Below are 25,877 nucleotides of genomic sequence, written 5' to 3'. Positions count from 1 at the left end.
TACACTCTGGGAATCTACCATGGCTTAAAGACTGCACAGAGGGCATGATTCTGCGTATACTACTAGGAAAATCAGGGGTCTAGCCTGCGTTGGGCCAGGAGGTCTTCCTGAAGTTTTGAGCTCAATGATCTGTGGGGTGTCAGTGTTTGAGATGGGGTAGAAGCAGGAGAGGAATCAGTGAAGTCCCAAGAAATGTTCCAGGTTGAGTTTCCTTAGGGCTGCCCTAGGCAGAGACAGTGGCAGTGGGAATGGTGAGGGGGCGCCAGATGCAGAGGCAGAATAAAGGGCTGGTTTGTCGATGGGGGTTTGTTCTATGGAGGCACAGATTTAGCATGCTTCGATTTATCTGAACAAGTGTATGACTTCACCAAAGCCCAAAACAGGGAAAGGAAGGGAAGGGAGGAAGAGTAGATTTATGGCAAAGAGTATGATTTTAGGGCATTTAGAGAGGTCGATTTTCCCAGTTCAGTGTTGCCAGGGACAGGGTTCTTTGGGCCAGTACTTTTGTGTGGTGCTATGCAGCGTGTATCTGCTGGGTGGCTTACAGGCACTGTGGTAGCATGTTAAAGGCTCTGAGAAGAGCGGCTATGAAGACACTTGATAGGCATTTTGCAGCCTGATATTTTCCACCCTATTTGAGCACTGGATGTTTTTGTCAAAGGATAACAATTGGTGTGGAAAGTCTGGGAGTTGCTCAGGCAGGCGCCTTTGGATGGTGGCTCAACTGGGGGCTGAGGATGGAGGTGATGGGAAAGACCATGTGAATGAAGATGACCCCAGTAACCTCCTTTGACAAAGTAGGGAGCCTTGAGGAAATGGGCAAAAGGAGAAAGAGAAGCCAGATGACAGGTGGGGGCTGCCTGTTGCAGAGGATATCAGGGACGACATTATATGTGTAGAGGATGCAGCATCACCCCAAGGGCTTGAAAGTCTCAGATATTACGATGGTTTGTGGCCCTTCCAAGCCCAACCCTAATAGACAAAATCTTGTTCCTTAGTATCTAATTTCTCCCATTGGATTTTCTTGGATCTCACACCAACAGCATTGACATTTGAGTTCTCACAGTGTTTGCAAGACCTGTGCCACAGAATGGAGCAGATGGCTGCGATTGGAGGACTTTCCCTTGATCAGATCCTTCATCTCTAAGTCATTTTAAAACAGGTGGCTTTCGTGTGCTTGTTGGCTACCCTTAGCCAACCCTACTTTAGCTACTGCAAAGCCAGATGTCAATGGTAGTAACTTTCCAGAGGTGCTTCTGAATCATTTTTTCCCTCGTCTGCTTCAGTGCTAGCAGTGTCCTGGATGGTGGCTAGTGTGGCTGTCTTCTGTGATTTTTGCCACACCAGTGAGCAGGTTTGTGTTTTCTTTGTTCAGGCTGTGAGAAGACCTTCATCACGGTGAGTGCTCTGTTTTCCCATAACCGAGCCCACTTCAGAGAACAGGAGCTCTTTTCCTGCTCCTTTCCTGGTTGCAGCAAACAGTATGACAAAGCCTGTCGCCTGAAAATTCACCTGAGAAGTCATACAGGTAATGAGCTAGGGAATGCAATGTAATTTGGATCCAAGATCTGTCTTTGTAGAAGCTTGTATTTATAATTACTTGGTGTAACTTTTTCTTTTCTAAGGTGAAAGACCTTTTATTTGTGACTCTGACAGTTGTGGCTGGACCTTTACCAGCATGTCTAAACTCCTGAGGCACAAAAGGTAATTTATACATTTTAGTTGAATTACAAGTTTTGAAAATGAATGAATTATTCCTTAGTAGCAGAAGCCTATGGATAAACTATCTCAGATTTCTTTAAGTTATAAGGAAAGCCCAGTGTAGATAATTTGGAAGTTCAGAAAGCTTTAAGAAGGAAAACACTGAGAATCCTGATCACCCAAAGTCACCCAAAGTTTTTTTCTTTGTATACTTGTTTTTAAATTTAATTGGTACCTGTTGTGTACAATTCTATACTTTTAAGAAAATTATGGTGTGGAATAAGCTTTCCTCATGTCAATACAAACTTTCCATGGTGATAATGACGACCTTGGAGGGCTTAGCCTATAAGAAGGTGCTGTTCAGCACTTCTGTGTATTTCATGTAATCTTCCCAAGAACTCTGACTCTGATGTTCTTACTCTCTGTTTTGCAGTGGGACTCAAGAGGTTGGGCAGTTTGTCCATGCTTGCATAGCTGGAGTTTGAGTGTTTAATATACAAATGTTACTCAGAAAAAGACAGTGTTTATGCATGGGCTTGAGAAGGTCCTTTCGCCGTTTAGTGGATTTTCTGTGCACACTTCTTGTTGCCCTCTGTGGATTGGGAAGCTTGTTTATTTATTTATTTTTTTAAAAATTTTTATTGATTTTTTACAGAGAGGAAGGGAGAGGGATAGAGAGTTAGAAACATTGATGAGAGAAAAGCATCGATCAGCTGCCTCCTGCACACACCCTACTGGGGATGTGCCCGCAACCGAGGTACATGCCCTTGACCGGAATCGAACTCGGGACCCCTCAGTCCACAGGCCAACGCTCTATCCAAGGAGCCAAACTGGCCAGGGCGGGAAGCTTGTTTATTATTAGGATTCTTAAACTGGAGGTAGCTTTATCAGTACATTGAGACTCAGCTCTTTCTAGATTGAAGCAGCACTGATTTTTCTGTGTCTGATTCTGGGGTTGGCTAGGTCATTAAAGTAGAATTTCTAATTACAGGGTGGCTAAATTGCAAATCTGCCCATGTGGGCTAGAGACAAAATCAAGGTTCTCTGAAATGTACTGATAAAAGTTTTTTTTTTTAAATGCAAAGCATTTGTAGTTTGCTATATTTTGCAGAATTTTAAACAAAGAATCACCTTTGAAGCCTGGTGCCTCTGGGTTGTGTGAGTAATCCGTGTCACATTTTTCTGTCCTGGCAGGAAACACGATGATGATCGGAGGTTTATCTGCCCCGTGGAAGGCTGTGGGAAGTCATTCACTAGAGCAGAGCATCTGAAAGGCCACAGCATCACCCACCTGGGCACAAAGCCGTTCGAGTGTCCTGTGGAAGGTAGATTTTAATACGTTATTTTGAGCTGTAAACTAGCACCATATCCACATTGATGTTGTAATTTTTAGCTGTTTAAAGGTAAGTTTTAGTTGCCTAAGGGCAAGGTGAGTGTAAGTTGTAGCATTAGATTTACTTGGTTTTTAGTTAATTGCTGTATCTTGAGAGCATTGTATTGGAAAGAACAGACTTCAAAATCAGACCTGTTTTGACTGTTGGCCCTGCAGTGCACTTACTAGATCTGTGGCTCTAGTTAGTTACCTGTTTAATTTGGTGGCTGTGAGGACAGCTGGTTGTTTACATGCCCCTACCAGGTCATGAGCTGCCAAGAACCCTATCAGTGAGAAGGTTTGTGTTTTCTTTGTTCAGACTGTGAGAAAACCTTGGTATAGAGCTCCAACAGTGGAAAATCAGGGCATGAAGGAAGGTGGCTGTGTTTTTGAATCTGTCTTGTTTTCCCTCTGATCTGCATGTAGGTTTGTGGTCTTATTGACTGGTTAAGCAGTTGAGTAGTCAGCAAGGCAGTGCCAGCTCCAGGCTCGGCTTATGTCCCTGACTTAGGGCCATTTGCTTGGTCCCTCTGGGCATCAACTTCTCACTGGTAAAATGAGAGGAATAGGCCTTAGAGATCTGTTGAGATAGCTTCTAACCTTAAATGTCATAGAATTATGGCGATTTTTTTAGTAGTAGCTTGATAGAGATGATTAGTATAAATTTTTTAGCACTTGAACATTAAAGGAGTTGTTTAACACTTAATTTAACTTAATTTTTCCAGCAGCCCTGAGTAATGGGTAAAGAAACAGGATCAGAGTTAACTTGTTCAGGGTCACACATCTTACACACAAATGATGTGGAACTTCAAATTTCCTTTTTAAAACAGAGTTTGCTTTCAAATTTAATTTCTTATGATGCTGCTCCAATAGGTATTCAGTGTATGTCCCTTGCTAGTGGCCAAAACATGGGCATGCATTGTCTCATTATTCTGATACCAGAGGCCCGGTGCACAAATTCATGTATGGGTGGGGTCCTTTGGCCTCAGGGCCCATAGGGGCTGTCTCGCCCAGTCCAGTCCTGATCAGGGCCGATGGGGGCCAGCTGGAGGGAGGAGGGGAGGGACCAGGGGAGGTTGGCTGTGGGAGTGCACTGACCACCAGGGGGCAACTCCTGCGTAGAGCAACTGCCCCCTGGTGGTCAGTGCGTGTCATAGTGACCAGTTGTTCAGGCTTTTATATATATAGATGATGAGGAAATGTCAGCATTGGTTCCTTGATAATCTATAGGTTTAACACTTATCATTCATTTTGTTCCAGGGTGCTGTGCCAGGTTCTCCGCTCGTAGCAGTCTCTACATTCACTCCAAGAAACACCTGCAAGATGTGGTTGCTCCAAAAAGCCGTTGCCCGGTGTCCAGCTGTAATAGACTCTTCACCTCCAAGCACAGTATGAAGGCACATGTGGTCAGGCAGCACCGCCGGCACTCAGGTCGGCTTGATTTATGACCCTCTTAGGGAGCTACAAAGATGTGTAAGCTTGACCTGTGTCAGAGAAGCAAAAGGGTGTCATTCCTTCCTTAGCTCCTTTCAGAAGTTGGCTGAGTCCTAGGTTAAGTTACTCTATAGTGCAGTGAGGTCTTACCAGCCCAGGGAGCATGGCTGCCAAGCCTAGTGGCCTCTTTGGACTCTGCTGCCACTTGCTTCTGCCTCACTAATCCTTGTCTGAAGTGCTTACCTTGAAGAGTGTTCAGTATTCCATGTTGCTGCCTTTTCCTGCGTTCAGTATTCCATGTTGTTGGCTTTTCCTGCACATGTCTCCTAAATCTGTATCCCCCTGTGATCTCTGTCCTAAGTTCTAAGCCTACTTCTCCACCATTTCTGTCTTTGGATCTTTTTTCTAAGTCCTATCTTTCTTTCTGAGCACACTCTGTGTCTCTTCTCCATCCTGCTGCTGAGGAAAGTCCTTGAAAACAAGAACAGAATTGTGTTTCAGGATGTGGCTTGGGCAGGGGTGTGAGGGCTGAGAGGGAACCACGACAGTTCTCCAGAGGGGGAATCTGGGCACACAAGGGCTTGTTCATCTGGCTACATGGTGGCATGGAACTTAGAATCCTGCCTCTTGAGGCCACATGCACAGTCCTACAGTTAGGATTTTGAGGGGTCTGGGTTGCTACATGGCTGCCTCCCCTGCTCACATCACCCTGCTCTCTGGGGCATGGAGGGGTTGCTGTGCCTGGCAGGTCCTGGCCAGTGAAATCCTGGCTAGCCATAGAGTTACCTGAGCATGTTGTTAACCAGGCCCTGCTCATTGTCACCTGTGTGACAGGTAGCACCAGCCTTGGGGTGCAGCCAACTTCCCAGCTGTGTGATCCTAAGCAGGGCACAGGTCTGTCAGCCCTGGTTTCCTCATCTTTTAAACACAGAATTTGAGTGGTTCTCAGAATGAAATGTCGAGTTAAAGTGCCTAGAGCAGAGCTTGATGAGTAGTTTAGTTCAGTGAATATTTGTGTCCTTTGGCTTCTTTTAATCCTATTTAGTGTGGTCATTTCTTCCCTTTTTTGGCTGTAACAGTGATTGCTATTCAGCTTTGTATTTAAAGAAGCTGCCCTTCTAGACACTAGGTGTCTTGAGGACTCATGGTAGAGATTGTCTCCTTGGCTCACAGAAGCTAGTTAAGTGCCTTATGCTGGTGTTCAGAGGCTCTCGGTGATAGAACAGGTTCCTGCCTCTGTCTCTACCTGCCCAGCTCCGAGCTGGTGTTCTGTGATACTATGCGCCGAGCCTCTTTGCTCCTTCCCCTTTCCTAGCCTGGCTCATTCAAAAGTCAGCAACGGCACTGTTTTTTTCTTTGGGTGTGAGAACCTCTCAGGTGCTTCTGTGGTGCCTTTTTTCCACACCGCATTTATGATGTGACATTGACTTACTTGTGTGTCATTATTCCCTGTCACAAGTTAGGGGTAGATGACCAGGTGTTGGCTTAGTGCTCGCCTTGTGAGAAATAGATGCTTTGGAATGCCTATATACTAGGGACTGACTTTGCCAGGGGCTATGGCAGTCTCTGGATTAGCTGTTTGAGTTCCTCCTCACAGTGGTCCTGGGATTGGGGGTTCCACATTACTCTGTCACTGACAAAAGAGGCTGAGGTGGAAATGAGAAGGATTTGCCTGGGTCACATAGGCAAAGAAGGACTGGAGCAAGGGCATGATTGTAACCTTAGGCTAGATGTTCTATTAATTAATGTTTATTTAGTGATTTTTTTTTTAATACCTGGCTCTTACACATAGCAGGTCTCCAGTAAATATATTTGGAATTACTAAAATGCTAAGTAGGAAATTTATGAACAAATTAGTATCTGTTTGCACTGAGATTATTATTAATTGTTTTATAGGGAGCTGAATCCTCAAGATTGTCAAGGGAGTTTTTGGAAAGTTTTGAGACAGACAAGTTTTTATTTTAATTTCTCCAAAGAATCACTATCATTTTCTTTCAAATGTTTCATTAGTACCAAGAGATAATTAATGAAGACACAATAATATATTGATCCTATTTTTAAACTATGAAGTAATATGACAACTAAAGAAAGTATATTCTAAATTTGATTATTTTAAAATTTATTTTGGGGGCAGACGTCTAGAGTAGATTCTTTCATAGATTTGCATGAAAAATATGATAGGTGCGCTGATGTGGTGTCCACAACCAGAAAGTATGAGTTTGGGATTGGTTTAATGGTTGGTGTGGAAGGAATAGAGCCAGGAACTGAGAGCCTTTTCCCTCTGGCTGGAGAAATCCTTGTCAGTTTGAGGATTTGAGACAACATATGTAAAATGCCTGACATGTCATCATGCTGCCTTCGTTCAGCATGTGGCCACTTTCGATGTGCCACGCAGCAGGGGCAGGAAGAAGGCAGTAGATGGTGCCTTTAATGGGTTGCTTAACATGTTGAGTACAAATAAAACTTCTTAATCTTTAAGGGCATGTAGTAACTAGTGCGTTCATTCCTTTTCAGATCTCTTCCCTCAGCTAGGAGCTCCAAGTTCTCTTACACCCAGCAGTGAACTAAGCAGCCCAGGCCAAAATGAGCTCAACAACATTGACCTGGCTGCGCTCTTCTCTGAAGCACCTGCTGATGGGAGTAGTGCAGCAGGGGCCTCGGACGAGGCACTGACCTCTGGAATCCTGACTATTGATGTGACTTCTGTGAGCTCCTCTCTCAGAGGGAACCTCCCTAATAATAGTTCCTTAGGGCCGATGGTCTTGGTGGCCCACAGTGACATTCCTCCCAGCCTGGACAGCCCTCTTGTTCTCGGGACAGCAGCCACAGTTCTTCAGCAAAGCAATTTCACTATGGATGATGTGCAGACTGTAAGTGCAGGATCATTAGGCTGTCTGGTAGCTCTGCCTGTGAAGAACTTGGGTCAGGACCCACAGGCTTTGACCTCCAGCAGCAGTTTACCAGCGAACACCACCACACTGACCTCTTCAAGCACCCCACCAGGAAACACCAGTGTCCCAGAACTGCTGACTTCAATCAAAGTGGAACCAGACTCGCCTCCTGGCCCTGGTGCTGTCAGGCAGCAAGAACGAAACAGAGAGGTACCTTGGCCTGTGTTTTCCAGCCTTCCAGAAAGGCACAGTCCTCAGAAAGACACAGGCCTCAGTGCAGGGACTGGCAACTTCTCTTTGGTATGAAGTGCTATCTTCAGTCACTACCACCTAGCTTACTTCTCTTAAACACTCAATTTTGAGGATGTTCTGGATGAATTATTTATGTGTAGACATTTCTTACTCTTTGCGAAAGGATGGAGCCCTGGACTACAAGTTTGGAAATCTGAATTCTGATTCTGAGTCTGAACTGATTTCGTTTTTACGATCTTGAGCAAATCACTTGACCTGTCTGAGCCTTAAATTCTCAGTTCTAAAATGAGGGGGATTGGTTAGATGATTTCTAAGTCCTTTTGAGTTCTTTGTGTGATAATGTGTTTCTTTTCTTGAAAAAATTGGGAGTGTTTCATAGTGTTGAAATATCCTGCCTTTGTGCTTTTCACATAAAACAAGTCCTTAGACTTACTCATAACTAGAGGAAGAGGAATCATGACATCAGCTGTCTTTAAAATTTTAATGAAAACTTAAAAATCACTCAAAACAATTAAAAAACAACAACACTAGAATTAAGGGGGAAAAAGGGAGTGGTTTGTGAACCTTTGTTTCTGGAAAGTTGGGGGTAGTTCTACAGTATTGAAGCTTGACAGTGAATATACTTTAATTATATTTGTTAGGTATACATTTAACAATTTAGTTTAAAAAATAATTTAAAGATTCTTTGAATCTGACTTTCCTCAGGCTCAGATGGAAATGATCAAATAGGTTTTTTCTCTGTGACACAGGTTAAATTTGACGGTGATATTGTTCAAAATGTTAAATCTTATTTTACCACATTAAAAAAAAAGTTTAATCCTTTGAATTAGGATCAATTTTGAGGGACGTGATTAACTTATATACCATAGAGCCAGCTTTTTTATGTCTGAGTCTGAGAGCAGCTCTGTCTCAAGCCTCTTCTGGTGTCTCACTTGTTGTGGGAGCATAGCCACATGTGCTAACCTCTGCTTTGGTGGCTGCAGCAGTTGCCAGGTGTGCAGGTGCCTGGGCCAGAAAGGGAGATGGCGTGGGGAGTCACTACCTGAGTAACTGTGGGTGGAGGTAGGAGGAGCCACCATGACCATGATCCTGACCCTTGTTCATTTTCTTGCTAGCTGAGTGACGGGCTGCCTCGATTCTCTGAGCACAGATGGTGTGTGGTGAATGGGTTACAGGTATGCCATGAGCTGTTTAGGGGTGTTCTTTTTATTTTTGTAGTGATAAGTACAAACTTTTTCTTATAAAAACATTCACAAATTTACAACAGTTGAAGTCCCATTTAAATACTATTTGGCTCCCTCAGTAATCTTCCTGAATTCAGTAACTAATTATTATTTTGGTATGTAAGGTTTTGAGTTAAGCACCTGCCGCCAGAGCTGCCTCTGCAGTGGGTATATGAGATAGGACCTTCCCAGGTCTGCCATACAAGTATTGTGTGGCAGGCTCTGAACAATGTTGGAGTGAATTAATGCTGCAGTAAATTATCACTGAAGGAAGGGTGGTTATTTGTTTCAGACAGCAGAGAAGTATGTAATTCATTTTTTAAAAGAGTTTCTGTGTAAAATATTTTAGTATTTTAGACTTTGGAGGAATAAACGTGGCTTCTCTGGATAATAAAATTATGTATATTGTTCCAACTCTGATTTTGTGTAGCTGTCATTATAATTGGATGTAGCATTTGATTCTTGGTGAGCCTTTGCTGGAGATTCTCAAAGAGTATTGGACTCCACTCTGTTCAGGAAGCAGACTTATTACATCTCACTAGTTCCTTTGCTACCCTCCCTTTGCTGTTTGGGTCAAGTGACTGACACACATTTCTTTGATCTCAGGAAAGTGGGGGCTCAGCAAGAACTGATTCCCGAGCCATTCAACTAGCCAAGAAAAAAAAGCAGAAAGGAACTGGGAGCAATGCAGGTGAGGCTGTGTGTGCTGCAGTGCTGGGGGAGTGAGGGTTCTGAGTGTTACCTTGGGACTGAATTAGGGACAGAAGAAACACATAGAATGGGTGTTTCTATGTTCTTTGTGTTCCTCAAAATGCCCTTTCATCAACTCCTTAGTTTTATGTGAATTTAAGGAAAAAAAGTTCCTAGCAAAATTCTCATCATTAGTGTGGACATATTTTATTTACCTAAAAAAACGAAGTGAATATTAGTGGTTGTTACCAGGTAGGCTGCAAAGTAAAGAGCAAAGCAGACCAGGTGTCAGAAAAATAGAGGTAGAAATCCGATGCTAAATGGCTGCTGGCCTTTGAGCCTAGCGTTAAGAAAATGCTGAGGACCGGCTGCTGCTGTCCACAGAGACAGTCCCAGGGTGGCATGAGGCATTAAGGGCACCCAGTTCAAAGTTATGTTGAAATCTAATTTTAAAATGTCAGCAACTTTTTGAATTTTTAAATAACACAAAGTGGCAACAAGACCTGCTTGCTAGTTTGTGGCCTCATGTGCCTATTTGTCCATCTATCCTGAAAGTGGAATAGTGGGATGTAGTGCTTAAAGGAAACTATGGTAAATTCTTTTGTAAAGGTAACAGTGAATTCTTCTTAATATTATTTTATATATTTAATTTGTCTTTTATATTTATCTAAAATGTAATTATAAAATGTCAGGAGGTATGTAGGATTAGCAATATAATTTTATGTCTTTCTGTACTTATTAACATAGGGCTTTTTCTTTAAAATAATAACAACTCCCTGTTTTCTTTTGATCAGTTCTCTTAAAGCAAATATTGTCCTATAAGGAATGTTGTATATGTCACTGTTTGTTGTGACTGAGGAAGGTTACCATAAAGTTCACAAAGTACCCAAATAGGACTTTTTAGAGATAATAATAAAAGAAAGTGTGGTGGTGGTGATCTATAGAATGAAAGAGTTCAGCACATAATTAGGCAAAGTTGATGAAGAAAACCAAATACTAATTTATTTAACCTGATAGGTAATCTCAGCTTGAAGGGAAAAAAAAATACTATGAACATTTAGGAATATAATACATGTTATATCCATTGCATTGTTTTGAAGCAGCATTATACATGTGGTTTTATATTTTTTAAAAAATATTTCAGCATTATCTTTTATATCTTTTCAGGGACACTGAATAAAAATAGCTACATATTAATCATACTATCATCCCTTCATTAAAAATTAACACTATTTCCTTAACATCAATATCTAGCAAGTATTCAACTTTTGTCTCAAATCCCATAAATGTTTTTATAACTGTTTGAATCAGAATCTAAATAAGGCTCATATGTTATTGTGGATTGACATGTTTCTTAAGTTTCTTTTATATCTATAGGTTTCTTCTTTTATCTCTCTCCTGTGTATTTGTTGAAGAATTTGGCCAGTGTGGAGTTTGCTGATTGTATTCAGTATAGTGTAGTTTAACAGGTTCCTGTCTTCTGTGTTTCCTATAAATTAGTAATTACACCAGTAGGCTTGATCTGGTTGAAGTTTGATTCTTGGGGTAGGCTGGGGGTTAGCGAAACTCTCTTGCAGTCGGGGGCTCTTCCAGGGGGTCTTGACGTCAGGTAGTCTGTCCTGTGTTGTTAGTAGTCGTTGATGATCAGTGACTGGATCTATTAGAGGTTGCAGAAAGATGATATTCTGTCTTTCCTTTCTCATTACTAGCTAGAATACTTCTGTAAAGAACAACTTCTCATCATTTTTTTTTTTTTAACCTGGATGCAGTTCATATAGGAAAGTCAGGATAAATGTCTAAATATTTCTGTTTATCAGTTTTCAAAATAATGAGCTGGTTTCTTAGCATCTTATAATAGTGGTCAAAGTGCTTTAAACATTCTATAGACTTTTATGGGACCTGTCAAGTATTCAGCCTTCATATGTGAAGATAGTAGAAGAATTTTCTTTAAGTTCAAAAGCTCACATTTTGCCACCTACATACCGTCATTGCAAAGCACTCTTGTGATGGAGGAATGTAAATATAGGCCCACATTCCCTTTTCCAAAACCCTTGGGACTGTGTTTATTTCTTCTGACATTTTATTTTTATTTTTTTAAAAAAATATATATTTTATTGATTTTTTTTACAGAGAGGAAGGGAGAGGGATAGAGAGTTAGAAACATCAATGAGAGAGAAACATCGATCAGCTGCCTCCTGCACACTCCCAACTGGGTATGTGCCCGCAACCAAGGTACATGCCCTTGACCGGAATCGAACCTGGGACCCTTGAGTCCGCAGGCTGACGCTCTATCCATTGAACCAAACTGGTTACGGCATGACATTTTATTTTGATAGAATTTTAGTTTGTAGAAAAATGCTTCCCTCGTTGGCAATATTATGTATTGTCACCTATTTGTGTCCTCCATTTGTGGCACTCTTTACCCAGCCTCCCTTGTATTAGCTTCTCCCATAGTGACAGCACATTTACCTAACTCATGATCATAGAATTCAGGCTTTATTTGGATTTGACCAGTTTCCCACCAGTGTCTTTTCTGTTCCAGGATCCCATTTGGGATCCCATGTTGCATTTGGTTGTCACAGTGCCTTAGCTTCCTGTCTGTGTCTGTTCCTCAACCCTTGGTGACTTTCATGGTGCCTGTGAAGAGTGTTGGTCCCTTAGTCTGAAATGTCCCACCATTGGGTCTGTCTAATGCTTTTTCTGATTTGACTGAAATTATGGAACCTTTGGAACCAAAATGAGGTGTTCTTGTCATTGCATCGTATCGAGGTACATGTAATTACATATTGTTACAGGTTATGATAACCTTGGTCACTGGATTAAGGTATTGTCTGCCAGATTTTCCCATTATGAAATTATTATTTTCCCTTTTTAATTAATAAATATTTGAGGTAGATATTTTGAGATGGTGTGCAAATCTCAAGGGTCTGTAAGATCATCCTCACTTCTGATACCCAACTGCAAGTTTGATGGTCTCCAAGACCACTCTTAGGTTCAGTTATTTTCTATAAGGACTCAGAACTCACAGTTATGGTTTATTGTAGTGAAAGGATACAGAATAAAGTCAGCCAAGGGAATAGGGCAGGATGCAGGGGATTTCCTATAGTGAAGCTTCCAGTTAGCCTTTCCCTGGAGTTGTGGACAGTGCTACTTCACCTACTGTGTGACAACACACAGGGTATTGCCAACCAGGGCAGTTCACCTGAGTCATATTCTCCAGCCATTCATCAGGGCCCCAAGGCCACCACTATAAGTCATATTGTTAGACTATATGGAGGGACCCAGGGCCCCCAGGTAAACATACTTTCCAGGCAGGACATTCAAGGACCTTGAGATTCATTCTAGGAATCTGGAGTAAAGACCAATCTCACTTTGGGCAAGGTTAATCTATTCCCCCACACTGTGCAGATACCTTTTTTCTCCTTCAACCTCTTACTAATTCAACACTCAAGGGTGGATTTGCCTGTGGTATTATTACTGTGGTGTTCTTAAGGTAATTTTCTGTTTCCTTCATTTCTTGTACATTTATTAATTAGAATTCTTCTATAACGAAGAACTGTCCCTTCTCTCCCATTTATCTACTTAGTTATATCATTTATCTAGTTATGGATGCTAAGGTATTTATCCTTTAGGTTATTATCAATATAATAATAAAAGCATAATATGCTAATTAGACCAGACAGCTGACATCCTTCTGGATGACCTTCCGGACGAAGCTGGGGCTGTGAGGGCGAATTTCGTGCATCGGGCCTCTAGTTGTATTATAACCATTTCAATATTGTAATAATCGATATTGTATTATAATCTTTACAATATTATCCATATTTATTTTGCTGCTCAAATTGTTCCAGCTTTGGCTACTAGGAGTTACTTTGGTTGGATTCTTGTGCCTTTTCGACATGTCTCCATCCTGGTGTTTTGGGGGAGACATCTTACTTTTTGGTCCTACCAGGCTCATCTTGTATTATCCTTAACTCAGTCCTGAAGTCTGCCACTTCTCCAAGGAGCCTTGTTCCTTTTATTGGAGAGTGATATCAGAAACTGAGGTCTGGGCTCTGGTTGTGGTCGTTGATCTTTGCTACTAGAGGGCAAAATAGACATTTTGTGATTGTGATTAAGGGATTATGGTATAATAAGTCCAAGAACAGTGAAGTTGCAGGGAAACAGGACTGTTAGTGGAATCAAGTAATTTAAACACAGTCAGGACTTCATTTGTCTGTGTACTAAAGTGCATATGCCAGTTCTTAGGAAATGTGCAATCTGAAATGTTTTGAAAAATAAGATAAGGGTCTAAAATCTAAGATCCTTCCCATGGGTTTGCTATTGAGTGTGGAAAATAAAATTGTGCCATTTTTTTAATCTTCAATATTTAATCCTCAAAATAAACCAAGAATAAAAAGTAGAGAGAAACTTTATTCTTGGAGCCAATAGTTAGCAAAATAAGCTGTAGTTTCAGAACTATAAATTATATCTCTCTGCTCTCTAAGGGCAGGGGAAAGGAAAGAAAATAGAGTACTTACGGGAAGAGACAGTAAACAGCAGTGTTGGGAGTCACACTCATTTACAGTAAAAGTGTGATTCCCCTGACTTTAAAAAAATACATTTTTTTATTGATTTGAGAGAAAGGAAGAGAGAGAAAGAAACATCTTTGTGAGAGAGAAACATTGATTGGTTGCCTCCGAACACACACTGACCGGGGACGGAACCTACAACCTGGGCATGTGCCCTGACTGGGAATCGAACTGGTGACCTTTCTGTGCATGGGATGATTCTCAACCAACTGAACCACACTGGCCAGAGCTCCTCTAACTTTTTTTTTACTGAGTCAAAGAGCAAAATCCCAACTATGTTTTGTCTAGAGGAGGCACATGCTGGGTGGAAATATCTAGGAAGGTTAAAACTAAGATAAGAAAATAAAAGAAAAGCAAGCAAAAATCACAAAGCAGGGTTAATACTACTAGCATTGGAAGCACACAATTTAAAGACGAGCACGTGAGGCAGAGAAGATTGTCTCTGTTTTTGGTTGCTGTTCACATATAATACGAGGAGACTTGTGGCCATTTATGTGACTATTTATATGAAGGCTTACAATATCAAACAATACAAAGTAAAAACTGATGGAAATCTAGATTTGGATGAATAAAAACCTAGCAACATCCGAAGTGGTTAATTTAACTCATTATTTGCAGATCAAACGGCAAAAGATCTGAAAGATATTTACAATGGGAGTAGTAAAGTTGATTCAATAGATCTTACTCCATGACTATGGAATATTTATAGAAATTAAGCTGAACAAATTAGGCCATCAGGAAAAGCATTACAAAGTCTTTAGGCACAAACCCCCAGCCTGACTATACGTTTTTGACCATACTATGGTAAAATAGGAAGTAAAAATTACTTGGAAAACAAAAGAAAACTTACCAAACTCTTGGGTTAATGAAGACGTAAAAGCTAATTACAAATACTTATAGAAAAGATAGATAGGCATGTGGTTAAAAGTTTGAATTCTGAGCAAGCAGCTTTTCTGTGCTTTAGTTTTTTTCCTTGTAAAATGGTAATAAAAGCGGCTATATTGGATTCTTGTGGGGGTTAAGTGAGATAATACAGGTAAAATGCTTAAAGCACTTTGAACCTTAGCCACTTGTTAAGGCTGAAAAGTAGGGGATGTGGCTGAAGCCAGTTGCAAGCTTAAGCCTGTGGGTGCCTTCCTATTAAATAAGAGAAAGGAAGCTAAGTGGAATAAGCTGTTATTTCAGGATGGAGGGAAAAAGAACAAATCTAAGAAGAATCAGAAATCTGGATTTTGATGCTAAAATATGATAACCTATTCATATTTTAAAAAATCATTCTGTGTGGGTCAAACAAAAAATTGTATGTGGATACAGCTTCTAACTTGTCAGTTTCTACTTTGAGCAGTTTTACCAAGGAAAAAAAGGCATAATTAAATTTCACAGATTCAATGGAAAATAACTGAATATCATGTAAACTCTATTATAATAAATTGGAGTGCTTGCAACAAAATGCATATTTTTCAGGAAAACAAATCATTATTCAAAAATGACTGTGGATGAAGTTAGTATTTCAGAATCTCATGCTTGCCATTGGTTATACAGCTTCTACTTGTCCATGGAACATGTATAGTAGTCACTGTTCTAGGACTTTTGTGGAAAATAGGAAGCGCCCATGATCTGGATACTAAAGCCTGACAAAGATACTCCCTAAAATGGGAGCTGTAGATTGATGATGGAAATGATGGAAATGTTCTCAAAACACAGGATCTGGCAATACATTTAACCTCATATTCTGAACAGTGAGGTTTAGTCCATAGCTTAAGGATGACTTAATGTTGCTACTGGGTTTGTTATCATAGGTTGGTCGAGAACTTCATTATTTTTCTCAACAGATTCTGTATTTATTTTTAAAAATTGATATCCATTACTGATGGAAATAGAATATAATAAAGATTCTGTAGCCCAACCAAGAGTCAAAATTACACTTAATGGCGAGCTAACAGGCATTTTAGATGCACGTAAGAATTACTTTTGTTACCATTATTACCTTTGGTATTTAATTTTGTTCTGGAGATTCTTGTATTGAAATAAAGCAAGAAAGAATAAGAACCATAGGAAGGAGACATACAAAAACTTAAATATGATTTGATTATTTATTAGGAAACCCCCCAAAATCAACTGAAAAATGATTAGAAGTTAAAAGATATTTAAGTGGCCAGTTATAAAACAAATGTATCACTACCTGGAGTGTCCCGTATGGCAGCAGTAGCTAATTAGGAAATGCAATGGAGAAAATACCTCACAATAGCAACAAAAATTACAAAATATCCAGGAGGAAATTTCACAACTGTGTAGAACCTGAATGGAGGAGACATAAAACTTGACTGAGAAAATGAGACGGGGACGCCTTCCTTCTGATAAATATTCCTGCTGCGTGTCCGAAACAACACAGATACCACTGCTTGCATTCTGATTGGAGGTGGGGTGGGGGTGGAGCATTTGATAAAACAGTAAATCATGTGATGAATGTGAACAAAACAGGGAAAGGGGTCTGTGATGGTTTCCAGTTTTAAAAAGGTAGACAGAGGCCTCACAGGGAAGGTGACACATGCAGGAGGTGAGGAAGGGAGCACATGGACAGATCTGGGCGAAGGACTCCTGTTGAGCACCTGAGAGGGTCGGTGGAAAGGCGGTTGTTGGCAGAGCCAGTTAGGGGAAAATTTTGGGAAGTAGAAAGCCGGTAGGAGGCCAGGCTGTTTAGGGCCTCGAGGTCATTGTCATTTGGCTTTCACTCAGAGTCAGATGGGAAAACAGAGGCATAATTAAAAGGTGATGTGATATTTTTTAAGGGATGGTTCCAGCTGTTTTTCTGGCGGGGGGAGTTAGGGGCAAAAAGAGCAGGTAGAGGTTTCTTCATTTTCCTCCAGCAGGGAAATGAGAGTAGCTGAGATCAGACTGGGGACTGAGCCAGTGGGTAGAGATGGATAAAATAGATCTCATAATGATAACAAAAGTAATAAAGTGTCTTGGGATCACCAGCGATGAATATACAGTATACTGGGCCTGAATGAGGTCCTGCTTAAGGCCTACCATGTACTTTGGATAGAAACACTCAGTTCTTACTAATTTACATCTTTGTTCAGTTCCTTTAAATCCCAGAGGAACCTAAAAAAACCCAAACTTGTCAGTTTTAAATTCATCTGGAGGAATAATTTAGTGAGAATCTCCATGCAGGCTTCGAAAAGGAGAAACAGTGAGGTGGGGAGACAGTGAGCTGTGCTGTGACCTAGGCATGCTGAGGAATGTGGGTGATGAAAGCCTGGCCGGTGCCCTGGAGGAGGGCTGGTCAGCAGGACAAATGGGGACAGCTGGAGTGTGGCACAGAAGTCATTAAGCAAAGGACTAGTGTTCAGTAAATGGTTTACTCTTTGGAAAAAATAAAGATGCATTTTTTATGCACTTTCCCCTGCAGCTCCACCACCCAGAGAAAATGACTTCTAATGTTTTGATGTTAAACATTTTCCTATGTGTATAAACAGCCTAATTTTGAAGAAATGGCACTTGCATGTTTTTATCTGCTTTTTACTATTAATATGAAAATTTTTCATTGTGAATAAATATATTTTTATAGTATATCTTCCACCCCCCTTTTTATTAAATTTATTGGGGTGACAGTGGTTAACAAAATATTCAGGTTTCATGTGCACAATTCTACAACACATAATCTGTACACTGTATTGTGTGTTCACCACCCCAAGTCGTCTCTGTCCATCACCATTTACCCCTCCTATACCCTCCTCCACGTCTTTCTACCCCCGATTCCCACCCCTCACCCCCATCCACATTCACCACACTATTGTCCATGTGCCATGAATTCTTTTTTTCCCTCTCAATCCCTCCACCTCCCCCCGTACCCCTGACAACTGTCAGTTTGCTCTCTATGAATCTGTCTCTGTTTTGCTTCATTTTGTTAATTAGATTCCACATATGAGTGAAATCATATGGAATTTATCTTTGACTGGCTTATTTCACTTTGCATAATGTTTTCTCTGGGTCCATCCATGTTGTCGCAAAGGATAAGATTTCCTTCTCTTTTTGTGTGTATATTTTTATTGATTTCAGAGAGGATGGGAAAGGGAGAGAGAGACAGAATCATCAATGATGAGAAAGAATCATTGACCAGCTGCCTCTTGCACACCCCCCACTGGGGATCGAGCCTGCAACCCGGGCATGTTCCCTTGACCAGAATTAAACTAGGACTCTTTAGTCCGCAGGCCGATGCTCTTATCTACTGAGCCAAACTGGCTAGGGCAAGATTTCCTTATGTATGTATGTATGTATGTATATATGTATGTATGTATATATGTATGTATTATCTATCTACCTACCTACCTACCTACCTACCTATCTACCTACCACTTCCTTCTTTTTGATGGCCCAGTAGTATTCCATTGTGTAAAGTTTATCACAACTGTTTTATTCACTCATCTACTGATGGACACTTGGGCTGTTTCCAGATATTGGCTTTTGTAAATAATCCTGCAATGAACATAGGGGTGCATATATCCTTTCGAATTAGTGTTTCTGGTTTCTTCAGATAATTCTCAGCTGTGGAATTGCTGGGTAAAGTGGCAGTTTCATTTTTAATTTTTTGAGGTAACCCCATATTGCTTTCCACAGTGGCTGCACCAGTCTATTGCATTCCCACCAACAGTGCACAAGGGTTCCCTTTTCTCCACACATTCTTGCCAACTGTGGATTTATTGATGATAGCCCTCCCAACAAGTGTGAGGTGATATCTCATTGTGATTTTAATTTCAGTTTCTCTAATGATTGTGATGTTGAGCATCTTTTCATGTCTATTGGCCATCTGTATGTCCTTTTAGAAGTGTCTATTCAGGTTCTTTGCCCTAGAACAGTGGTCGGCAAACTCATTAGTCAACAGAGCCAAATATCAACAGTACAACGATTGAAATTTCTTTTGAGAGCCAAATTTTTTAAACTTAAACTATATAGGTAGGTACATTCAAGTTTAAATTCAACTTTAAATTCACGGTTTTCGTCTTCCGTTTTTCATTGCTGCTTCTTTGTAGCCATCTCAAACAGGGCACCTAAAAAATGTTTCATTTTATAATAATAAAGCCACCAACACAAAAGAATTACAATTCTTAAATTGATGACAAAAATACCTGTAGGATTTGCAGCTGGTTGGAAAAATACAGGTAACTTTATGCTTCGAGTAGGTACTTTTGTCACCCGTGCGCCATTTGCGGACGCGACTAGCACTAACCACTGCACAATGAGACTGCTGACTGACGGGCTCACTCAACTCGTGCATGAATCGCGTGTGCCTCCCCCGCGCTGCGTATCCCGAGGCCCGCCTGCACTGTGTCTCCAGTTGCCCGACCGACCGACTGACCGACATCCCCCACTTCTTCTAAAGCCACTTTTTCAAAATAGACTCGCCAAGGCCGAAAACCGACTTCTGTGCATGGGCCGCGAAGTTTCAGTCGCACTGTACGTGCGTGCCCGCACGTGGCACTCAAGGGGCCAAAGAGCTGCATGTGGCTCATGAGCCACGGTTTGCCGACCACTGCCCTAGAAGAAAACATAGGTAGCAGAGTCAGTTGTGGAGCCAGGCTTTGAATCTAGGCCATTGGTTTCTGCCTCGGATTTCCTGTTGCTCACACACCTTGCGAGTGTCAGAAAAACCCTTCCAGAGTGTCAGGATTTTTCTTTCTTCTTTGTACTTAATTTTTTAAAAACCCTATTTTTATGAAGTGATGATTTTTGTAAAGGAAGCTGGACAAAAATAGCCTGAAGGATATGGCAGCCATTTAGCATGTGCCGAAGTGTCCAAGGGGTGGGTGCGATTACCTGTTTTCTTTCCTCTTCCTTGTCCGTGATTCTGCTGCGCCAATGGTTGGTTTGCTCAGTGGTCTCAGATCTCCTGCATGCCTGGAGCTGTTGGAGTCGGAGGGTAAGGAAGAGTCTCCACCTTCAAGAAACGGGCAGCTGGAGTCTGATGTCTGTCCAAGCAACACATATGAGTTTGTTAATCTTTCTCCTGTTTTCTTCACCTTTTACCTCATGACCATCCCTGTTCAGTAATTTTAATTCTGTAAGGCTGCGCAGTGACAGGTAATGGGAAGGCTGACTCCCCCAGAGTGTGGCCTCTGTTAAGGCAAGGGCCTGAATAGCACAATGTACAGTGCATTGTTGGTTTGTTTCATTTTAGGAGCCTCAGGGTCTACTCAGAGAAAAATGAAAGGTGGCAAAGTCACTCCTACTCACTTGTATGCAAACCAGAGTGGTTGGTTGTGTGGGAACCTTGTGGTGCCCGGCGGAGGTCTGCCAGGACCAGCTCCAGCAGCTGGGGTGCAGAGTGTTCAGGTCCAGTTACTGCAGGTAAGAGCCATCGAGCTGGGAGGAGGCAGGCTCAGAGGTGTGGGCAAGGCCTCAGGGCTCTGTCTCTGGGTGCTCCTTTCTCTCAGTGAATGGCCATTCTACCACCGTTCCAAGTCCTGTTTTATATCCTAAATCATCTGTCCATAACCCTAGCTTCTCCCTTCATCCCACCCACTGAGCTACATTTGTTCAAGCTTTTATCTTCATTAAGATAGACAAATCTGTGTCAGAACTCTCTGTATGTGTCTGGTCCCCCCTTCCCATGTGCTCTGTCTTCTGTAACGTACTGGGAGTCCTGTGAGGTGTAGACACATGCCTGCTTCATTCCAAGGCCCCCTGTAGCTGTCTTGAGCTGCTTGGCCTGCCTGAGGATGGCCACAGACAGGCACTGCAGCCTGTGGATGCTGTGGCACCTGGCTCACGCTGCCTGCCCCCTCCCCAGACCCTACTTCTCTTTTCAGGGCTGGGGTGCAGGGGCTTCCTCAGGCTGCATTGGTCATCCTCATCTCTGGAGACTGCTGGTAGCACACCAGAGGATGTAGCCTTTATCTATTAAAGGTGCTAGCTTTTAATTTTTTTTCTTTTCCCGTTTTTATTCTTTACCAAACTGAGCCCCTGAAGGGCAGGGTCAGCCACCTCTTAGACTATGCCCCGGGCCCAGCAGACTCTGCAGCTGGCAGCCACTCCACGAACACTCACTGGACACATTCACCTCCACACCTCTGTGTACAACTTTATTTCCAGTCTCATTTTTGAAGGGGCAGAATAGAGACGTAAGGTAATTTGGGTTTTAGGACAGAAAAGATTTAAAAGCTGAGGATATGCCCCTCTGACCTGACCCGATCACATCCTGCCTCTTCACTGAGCAGTCTTCTGTGTCCTGGGTACTCTGGGGCCAAAGAGCACTGTGTAAGCCGGGGAGTCCCAGTTAGAGATGTCATAGAACATCTGAGTCCTGAGCTGATCTGGAAGAGGGAGCAGGGAGTCCTGTCTGTGGAGTCTAGTCCTGGGAGAGGCTCATGAAGGAGGTAGGACCGTGCTGGCTATGGAGCGTCTGTAGGGTTCAGATAAGTGAAAGAGAGGTAGCAATGGGTTGGGCAGAGCCTGAGGGCGCCTGGAACATGGGCCCAGTGGATGGCCATGTGGTTGTAGCAAACCAGAAGCAGATGTGAGCGTTTTGTGGGGGCGGGATTTGCCTGCAGAGAAATGAAAGATTTTTCCAAGATAAAGGTAGTGGAGTGAGTCTGAGCTTTCTGAACATGGTCAAAGCCAGCAAGCAGGTCCCAGGTGAAGATTGCAGGACTCGAGGTTTTGACATGGCGACTGTAAGGAAGCTGGTTCCACTGGAGCTAGTTGGAAAAGGAGTTGTGGTTATTTTTCTAAGGAACATCAATTAAAGATGTCATTTTTGAGGTAGAGAAACCTGGGTGGGTTTTAATCTTTTATCTTTCCCTTACCAGCTAGGGTAGTCTTGGGTAAGTTACTTAAGCACTTGGGGCTTCCGTCTTATCACATATAAGATGGGAATGATAGTGAGTGCTCAGTGCTTGATACAGAAGGTTCTTGAGACTGGAAGGAGTGAGAGATACTGATGGGAGTGGTGGTGGCACCAGGATTGAGTGATGGGAGCTGTGGATGGGCACAGGCTGACGTGCAGATGAAAGGTGAAGTGTTAAACAGTTCCCTTTTCTGAATTGGACAGTTAGGGGCCTGATAGCCCCTCTTGGGAAGACCTTTCATCTATAGTCCCAGCTTGACTGAGGGCTGGATTCAAGGCAGAGATGAGCCTACCTGTGTGGTCTGAGAAGGCTACTGGAGAGCAGTGAGACACTGAGGGGGAGGGGTGCCCGGAGCCTCCGTCAGAGTTCAAGAACAACCCACAGGAGAGAAATTGGCACTCGGACTGCGGGGAGGTATTTGAGTGTGGGCGAGTACAGGAAAGTTCCAGAAGAAGGGCTTGGGAGGGAGGAGCAGCCAGACGGCAGGTGGTTCAGCCCCAGCTTAGCCCCCTGGGCCTTAGGCTGGGATCAGGGTGAGAGATGAGGCTCAGAAGGAGGGACAGCAGCTCTCAGCCCCTGATGCCAATTGCTGCTGGGTTCTCGGGCCTCACCTGGATCAAGGGGGTGCCTTGCCTGATACACGGGGTAGGACCAGTCCTGCATGTGGCTGGTAGACCTACTCAGGCTGAGGTAGGAATGCTGTTGTGCCTGGTTAATAAAACATGTGCTGTTGCCTCCCTCCCCAGGACGGCCCCCCAGGTGAAGCAGTCTTGCCGGTGGTGTTGAGTCCGCAGTCTTCCACCTTCCACCCCCTGCTCGCCATTGGTGTGCCCGTCTATGTCCTCCAGGTCTGATGCTTTACACGTCTTTGGGTTTGTTAGTAGGATTATCACCAAGCTTCCAGCTTCAGAGGCTGGGCACTGAGGTAGGCCTCGGGTGGAGATCCATTGGGTTGGTTGCCTGGATATTTGCCGCTTTCTAGAAAAGGTGGGTAAATGGCCAGAAAATAAAAGGATAAGACTAAAGCTCAAGTTTGTTGTCATTGTAGCTCCTACTTGTAAATAAGGTGAACATACTCTTTAAAATATTTTATATAGAGAAATTCTAGTCACTTCCTTCAATGGGAAGTTAGTTTTAACCTGTGGAAAAATAGACCCAGACAGATTAGTTTTCTTTTTTTTTTTCCAATATATTTTATTGATTTTTTACAAAGAGGAAGGGAGAGAGATAGAGAGTAAGAAACATCGATGAGAGAGAAACATCGATCAGCTGCCTCCTGCACATCTCCTACTGGGGATGTGCCCGCAACCCAGGTACGTGCCCTTGACCTGGAATCGAACCCGGGACCTTTCAGTCCGAAGGCCGACGCTCTATCCACTGAGCCAAACCGGTTTTGGAAAATTAGTTTTCTTAAGTGGATAAGCTGGGCATAGGTGGCTGTGGATAATTCATATTTGGATATAAAATAATGAAAGTATTTAGCTTATTAAATTTCTAACAGGCTTAAATATATACTTAAAAATCCATACAAATAGAAATTGGGCTATCAATAACTGCCACATGTCCAAAATGGAAACCATTCCACACGCCACGATATTTTGAATTTAATTAAAAATATAAATTTGCAATGAATATTATAAAAATAAATATATTACTCACAGTTCTGGTGTTCTTGAATATTTTCAGTTGAAAATTTTCATGAAAAATGAGTTTTTAAAGTGTCTAGAGACGCTTATGGTGTACAAAGGGTTAAACATTTTCCTTAATGTCAAAAATGAGTTTTGACTAAAGCACTGATATGAGATGGGAGCTCCCAGACTGCTGCAGTGGGGACATCCAGAAAGCCCCTTTAGTGTCTACTACATGCTTCCTGGTGTTCCCATTCACAAGATCACTCCTAAAGAAATCGGGTAGGGTACAAATAGCCAAACGCTGGTCATCATGGCCTTGAATCTAATGAGGTAGAAACATTTCTCTAAAAGGAAGAGGTGGAGTAGTTTTTAACAGAAAAGTCAGAAGCACCTGGCTGGCTGGCTGGCCCTACAGGTTATGCTGCTAGTTGGTGAGCGGCTGTGAGGCTGTGAGTGGTCCTGTATTGCCTCAGCGCCCCTCCCCCCCTCGCCCCCTTTCTGACCTCCTCATTACTCTACTTGGTTTTGCAGGAGGTGCATCCTGCTGCCGGAGGGGCTTCTGGGCCTGAGGACACACACAGCACAGGCAGCACTGTCAACCTACAGGACCTGCAGTGAAAGCTCCCCTCTACTGGGGGACCCAAGGGCGACGCCTCCCATCTGTGTCCCCGAGAGACTCTGTTACGTGGTCTTGCAGGCCTGGCTGAGAGCCCACTTGGTTTCTGCTCAGAAGGCCAGCTTGGTTTCTTCTTCAGAGACTTTTGGGTACACTCATTGAACATGTTTTTTCTTACATTCTATCAGGAACCAGTTAGGGGCTGTTCTGTTTAAAACTGCCTTGTCTAAGCAAAGTGCTTCAGTGAGGCAAAGATTGCCTTCCTAGCAAAGCACACCCCTCTTCTGTACTTGTGCCTGTGTGTGCACATCCCTTGTCCCATTCATCTGAGCCATGGAGCACCAGTTGCATTTACAAAAACAGACTTGTGCAGGAAATAGAGAACAGGTCCCCTAGTCAAATACAACTTTATCTGTAGTAAACCCAGAGGGGGTCTTTCAGCTTTGGGGTCTCAGCATTTGCCCTGAGAGAGATCTAAATGCCCTGCTTTCCCTTTCTGAGAGCTATGTGACAGGCTGTTTCCCACCCCTTTGAATGGTGCTTGTAGCGGGGTTGACTTTTGTTACACTGTGGGGCAGAAGTGGGCTTGTCACAGGAAGCCGAATTCTCATCCATGTTCTGGCAGACCAGGCAGGCTGCTGGTGTGAGAGGAAATTATTGAGGTGAAGTGGACACATCGGGGGCCTTGTTTGTGAGCCCTCTGTGTAGACCAAATTTTGAGCTCACAGTTTGGAGATGGTAGAACTAAAACATTCAAAATAATTTTTTTTTAAATTCTGTATTTGGGTACTAATGTTTAATAATAATTTGACGATGGTTTATAAAGTCATGTTCAGAATACTATAAATTATGTGCAGGATTGTAATGATGGCATGTATATGTTTTTGTTGAGGTTGAAGATGTGCATATCATGTCACGTATTTTGCAGTGTTAATTCTGTCTTGCAAAATGAGACGAGTTGATAACCTTGCACATATTTATTTGTTAATTGGTTAGTGGACTGGACATGATCACTCAGAAATGCTGTGTTTGCCTTACGCCTTTTGAAGTGTGTGTTTGTTAAGATGCTACTTTGGTTCTCAGACTTGGAATCATCCCAACTCTGCCCATCCTGTGTTTCTTTGTTTCTTGAGTGTTTGGACTTGGGCTCTTGGGAGTGACCTAGCATTCAGTTGTAATTCCTCTCTGTCCTATTCTGAGGTGCCATCCCCTCCTGCTCAGTGCTTCTCTAGCTGAAGGAATTTAGGCCCCATTTATAAATGGTTCGTACAGAACTCTGTGCTGCTTCACAAACAATTTCTGTGCTCATGTGGCACCTCAGCCTCCAGGTCCTCCAGAAATCCCCTCCCTCTCCAAGGAGCCAGGCCTGTTGGCCAGGGTGGCCATACCTCACTGACCTCCTGAAGGAGGACGTATTGCTGGACCTTTCTCCGGCACGTCCCCCAGTGAATGTCCACTACAAAGTGATTGGTACTGTCAGTTTTCTGGGCACTGAGGTCCCCTGTTGGCAGTGGACCCAACCCTAGTGCAAATGAATAAAAGTTTTTGTATAGTTACATACTGAAGGCTTTGCTTGACTTACTTTAAGGAATTGTGTATATAGTGTTGACATCACTTTCTCCTTCAGTCAGGAATAATAACCCTCTCAT

General features: G+C 42.6%; 1 protein-coding gene across 3 annotated transcripts in view; it reads left to right on the top strand.

Moving 5' to 3' along the window:
• Nucleotides 1-25,788, top strand: part of ZXDC (ZXD family zinc finger C) — a 28,380-nt gene extending 2,592 nt beyond the window's left edge. Inside the window, exons 2-11 of one of the 3 annotated variants that reach the window (XM_070420735.1) lie at nt 1,376-1,528; nt 1,626-1,704; nt 2,896-3,026; nt 4,334-4,504; nt 7,022-7,608; nt 8,766-8,825; nt 9,480-9,564; nt 20,313-20,482; nt 22,728-22,829; nt 24,144-25,788. In XM_070420735.1, the coding sequence (XP_070276836.1) occupies nt 1,376-1,528; nt 1,626-1,704; nt 2,896-3,026; nt 4,334-4,504; nt 7,022-7,608; nt 8,766-8,825; nt 9,480-9,564; nt 20,313-20,482; nt 22,728-22,829; nt 24,144-24,230 (1,625 nt within the window). In that variant the 3' untranslated portion in view covers nt 24,231-25,788. Of the gene's footprint in view, nt 1-1,375; nt 1,529-1,625; nt 1,705-2,895; nt 3,027-4,333; nt 4,505-7,021; nt 7,699-8,765; nt 8,826-9,479; nt 9,565-20,312; nt 20,483-22,727; nt 22,830-24,143 lie in introns of those variants that run through there. The other 2 variants (XM_070420734.1, XM_070420736.1) reach the window with 2 other exon arrangements.
• The last annotated feature ends 89 nt before the right edge of the window (nt 25,789-25,877 follow it).

The sequence above is a fragment of the Myotis yumanensis genome, unplaced genomic scaffold, assembly GCF_028538775.1.
Source record: "Myotis yumanensis isolate MYYU_CA2020_CCGP unplaced genomic scaffold, mMyoYum1.0.hap1 SCAF_7, whole genome shotgun sequence".
NCBI lineage: Eukaryota > Metazoa > Chordata > Mammalia > Chiroptera > Vespertilionidae > Myotis > Myotis yumanensis.
This window is presented reverse-complemented; position numbering and strand designations above follow the sequence as displayed.